Genomic DNA, 3,725 nt, shown 5'->3' with positions numbered 1-3,725 from the left:
GCACTCCCTCAGCACTGACCCTCCGACAGTGCGGCACTCCCTCAGCACTGACCCTCCGACAGTGTAGAACTCCCTCAGCACTGACCCTCCGACAGTGCAGCACTCCCTCAGCACTGACCTTCCGACAGTGTAGAACTCCCTCAGCACTGACCCTCCGACAGTGCAGCACTCCCTCAGCACTGACCTTCCGACAGTGTAGAACTCCCTCAGCACTGACCCTCCGACAGTGCAGCACTCCCTCAGCACTGACCCTCCGACAGTGTAGAACTCCCTCAGCACTGACCCTCCGACAGTGCAGCACTCCCTCAGCACTGACCTTCCGACAGTGTAGAACTCCCTCAGCACTGACCCTCCGACAGTGCGGCACTCCCTCAGTACTGACCCCTCGACAGTGCGGCACTCCCTCAGCACTGACCCTCCGACAGTGCGGCACTCCCTCAGTACTGACCCCTCGACAGTGCGGCACTCCCTCAGTACTGACCCTCCGACAGTGTGGCACTCCCTCAGTACTGACCCCTCGACAGTGCGGCACTCCCTCAGTACTGACCCCTCGACAGTGCGGCACTCCCTCAGCACTGACGCTCCGACAGTGTGAGGCTTCCTCAGCACTGATGCTGGGACTTTGGGACTTACCAGTGCGTAGCAGCCGCCTCTTGGAGCTTATTGCTGTGACCTTGCCTTTGATGAGGTTAACTTTGGCTGAGTAGAGCAGGCCAGAGCACAGGAGCTTGTTTCCTCCTTCCACAGCCCAGAGCTCAGAGTGTACCACAGTCAGGGCCATCATACCTGTCACACAGTGGGGAAGACGGGGGTTAGAATGGGGGAGGAGAGCGAGGGAGAGACACAGAGGGAGAGGAGGTAGAGACAGAGCCAGAGAGAGGGAGATCACTGAGTATTCTCCGTGTCTGGGTGTCGATTGGTGACCGGGTGCTGAGTGAAGGTACTGGAATCTCTCTGGGACAGTCGAAGTAATTGGTGGTGTCTCCCATGTGGAGCTAGGCGTCTCTGAACTCAGCAAGATCTCAGAAACTCCAACAAGAAGATGACCTGACTCTGAGGTTCCTGGCTAAGGGATAGACATTGGCTCCGGGACACTAGGCTGCGCTGTCTCTCCTCTGATTGGAAGAAGCACTGGTACATCACATTCAGCCTGACACGGTCAGTGCTGCGGAAGTGGGCACTGTTGGAGGGTCAGTGCTGAGGGAGTGCCGCACTGTCAGAGGGTCAGTGCTGAGGGAGTGCCGCACTGTCAGAGGGTGCGTACTGAGGGAGTGCAGCACTGTCGGAGGGTCAGTACTGAGGGAGTGCAGCACTGTCGGAGGGTCAGTGCTGAGGGAGTGCCGCACTGTCAGAGGGTCAGTACTGAGGGAGTGCCGCACTGTCGGAGGGTCAGTGCTGAGGGAGTGCCGCACTGTCGGAGGGTCAGTGCTGAGGGAATGCTGCACTGTCGGAGGGTCAGTGCTGAGGGAGTGGGCACTGTCGGAGGGTCAGTGCTGAGGGAGTGCTGCACTGTTGGAGGGTCAGTGCTCAGGGAGTGCCGCACTGTCGGTGGGTCAGTGCTGAGGAAGTGGGCACTGTCGGAGGGTCAGTGCTGAGGGAGTGCCGCACTGTCGGAGGGTCAGTGCTGAGGGAGTGGGCACTGTCGGAGGGTCAGTGCTGAGGGAGTGCCGCACTGTCGGAGGGTCAGTGCTGAGGGAGTGCTGCTCTGTCAGACGGTCAGTGCTGAGGGAATGCTGCACTGTCGGAGGGTCTGTGCTGAGGGACTGGGCACTGTCGGAGGGTCAGTGCTGAGGGAGTGCCGCACTGTCGGAGGGTCAGAAAGAGGGTCTCTCTCTCTCTCTCGCTCTCTGAGCAAGGGTCCGTGTGAATTTTGGGGTAGTGCCTGATGAGGGACTGCCGAGTGAGAGCCTTGGGATGTTGGTGGATGGGGCTGAGCTACGCGACTACCCATCGGCTGTGTTCTTTAGGGTATGTTACACTTGCCCGATGGTGAACAGTTCACTCACCTGGGGGTCATGCCCCACCAGGAGGGAACCCCACAGGGAGCTCCCTCGCCCCCTGGTGGATAACACAGAGTGTGCCAGGGGACAGGCCACCCACGATGCACCCCTCCCGTGCCAATGAGGAGCTCAGGGGTCACCTACCCGCGAAGGCACTGACGTTGGCGTCTTGGCCATAAGTGAGCCGCACGATGGGGGTGACCATCTCGTCCAGGAACAGTTGGCCAACGCCCGCCTCCCGCAAGGCATCGGAGATGGAGAGCTGGGTGAGCTGTGCCAATTCCAGGCCCCCTGCCAGCTGCAGAAGCCTCTCTGCACTCCTGGAGCACTGAGCCCGGGCCTGGAGCTGATAAACCCTGCACAGGGGGAACACACAGAGACCTGTCATCCTTACAGCTCAGGGACCACCTGTACCCCCTCCCCCCACCTCAAAGGCGCTACACAAATGCAGGCTGTTGCCGTTTGGATCATTGAATCCCTCCAGTGTGGAAACAGACCCTTCGGCCCAACAGGTCCACACCGACCCTCAGAGGAGTAACCCACCCAGACCCATTCCCCTGACTAATGCACCTGACCTACACTTCCCTGGACACTATGGGACAATTTAGCATGGGCACTTCACCCTGACCTGCACATCTTTGGACTGTGGGAGGAAACCCACGCAGACACGGGGAGAACGTGCAAACTCCACACAGACAGCCGCCTGAGGAGGGAATCGAACCCGGGTCCCTGGTGCTGGGAGGCAGCAGTGTCACCCCACCATGCTCTTCCAGCAGATTGCGCCAGGGCTCAGAGGAGGGAGACAGAGGGAGGTTTGGTGTTGGCTGGAAGGGGCCTGCCCAGTCTTGTCGCCACGGTTACTCACTTCAGGAAGTTGTGCACGTGAGTGTCCAGCCAGCTCTTTGTCCGGATGTAGTCCAGGCCGTACCTCCACAGCAGCTTGACCATGTTGACGAGGAACCATTCACTCTCCTCAAACACCACCTCCTCTCCGTCAGACACTGCCAACAGCTTCCTGGGCAGCTTCACCTCCTTCAGACCTTCAGCAACAGACAGCGGGCAGAGCCTTACCTTTAACTGGGACATCACAACAACAGAAGCAGGCCATTCAACCCATCCAAACAGGGTTTCCCATTCTGTCACCGCATCAACATCCCTGTCCTATCCTTTCCTCCTATTCAGCTCCTTCACAATTAGACCCTTCAACCTCAGATTTTTAAAGAATCCAAAACCCACCATTCCCAATGGCGGGACTCAAACATGGGTCCTCATGTCCTTCCCTGGCTCTCTGGATTAATAGCCCTTGGGCCATTGCCTCCCCCGGCACGGGGTGGGCATTCAAATCAGGGACAGCTCAAAGGCCAGGATGAGAGGCACAGGGAGATCCCACGGCATGGTGAGGCTGGGTGGGAGGACCTCACGGAGGAATGGGTGTGCTGTTGCTGCAGGTCGAATAAGTTATTTTCTCCTCGGATTGTTTCGAGAAGAGGCTTTGAGTCAAAGCTCAGTCAACCACAGCCAATTGGAGAAAACAGTTTGTGAGGCCTTGGGACTGCCTTTTCAAAGGTGGAACAATAGAAGCAGCCTGGCTGGGGGTGGTCAGACACTCACAGAACTAGGACCTTGAGCTTCAGTTTGCAGCAGCTCGGTGCTGGGATTCTGTAAAGCTGCCATATCCCTCTTTCCTACAAGTGAAAGCCGGAGTTCTTTTTTTGTCTCTCTCTG

General features: G+C 58.2%; 1 protein-coding gene across 1 annotated transcript in view; it reads right to left on the bottom strand.

Moving 5' to 3' along the window:
• LOC122542967 (prenylcysteine oxidase-like) overlaps window positions 1-3,086 on the bottom strand; it is a 7,147-nt gene extending 4,061 nt beyond the window's left edge. Inside the window, exons 1-3 of the mRNA XM_043681110.1 lie at window positions 2,866-3,086; window positions 2,145-2,356; window positions 634-786 (exon numbers count right to left, since the gene is read on the bottom strand). Of these exons, the coding sequence (XP_043537045.1) occupies window positions 634-786; window positions 2,145-2,356; window positions 2,866-3,086 (586 nt within the window). The remainder of the gene's footprint in view (window positions 1-633; window positions 787-2,144; window positions 2,357-2,865) is intronic.
• Window positions 3,087-3,725: the final 639 nt, after the last annotated feature.

This window comes from Chiloscyllium plagiosum, chromosome 42, assembly GCF_004010195.1.
Source record: "Chiloscyllium plagiosum isolate BGI_BamShark_2017 chromosome 42, ASM401019v2, whole genome shotgun sequence".
Classification (NCBI taxonomy): domain Eukaryota; kingdom Metazoa; phylum Chordata; class Chondrichthyes; order Orectolobiformes; family Hemiscylliidae; genus Chiloscyllium; species Chiloscyllium plagiosum.
Note: the sequence above shows the minus strand (reverse complement) of the source record. Positions and strands in the feature narration are given on the sequence as shown.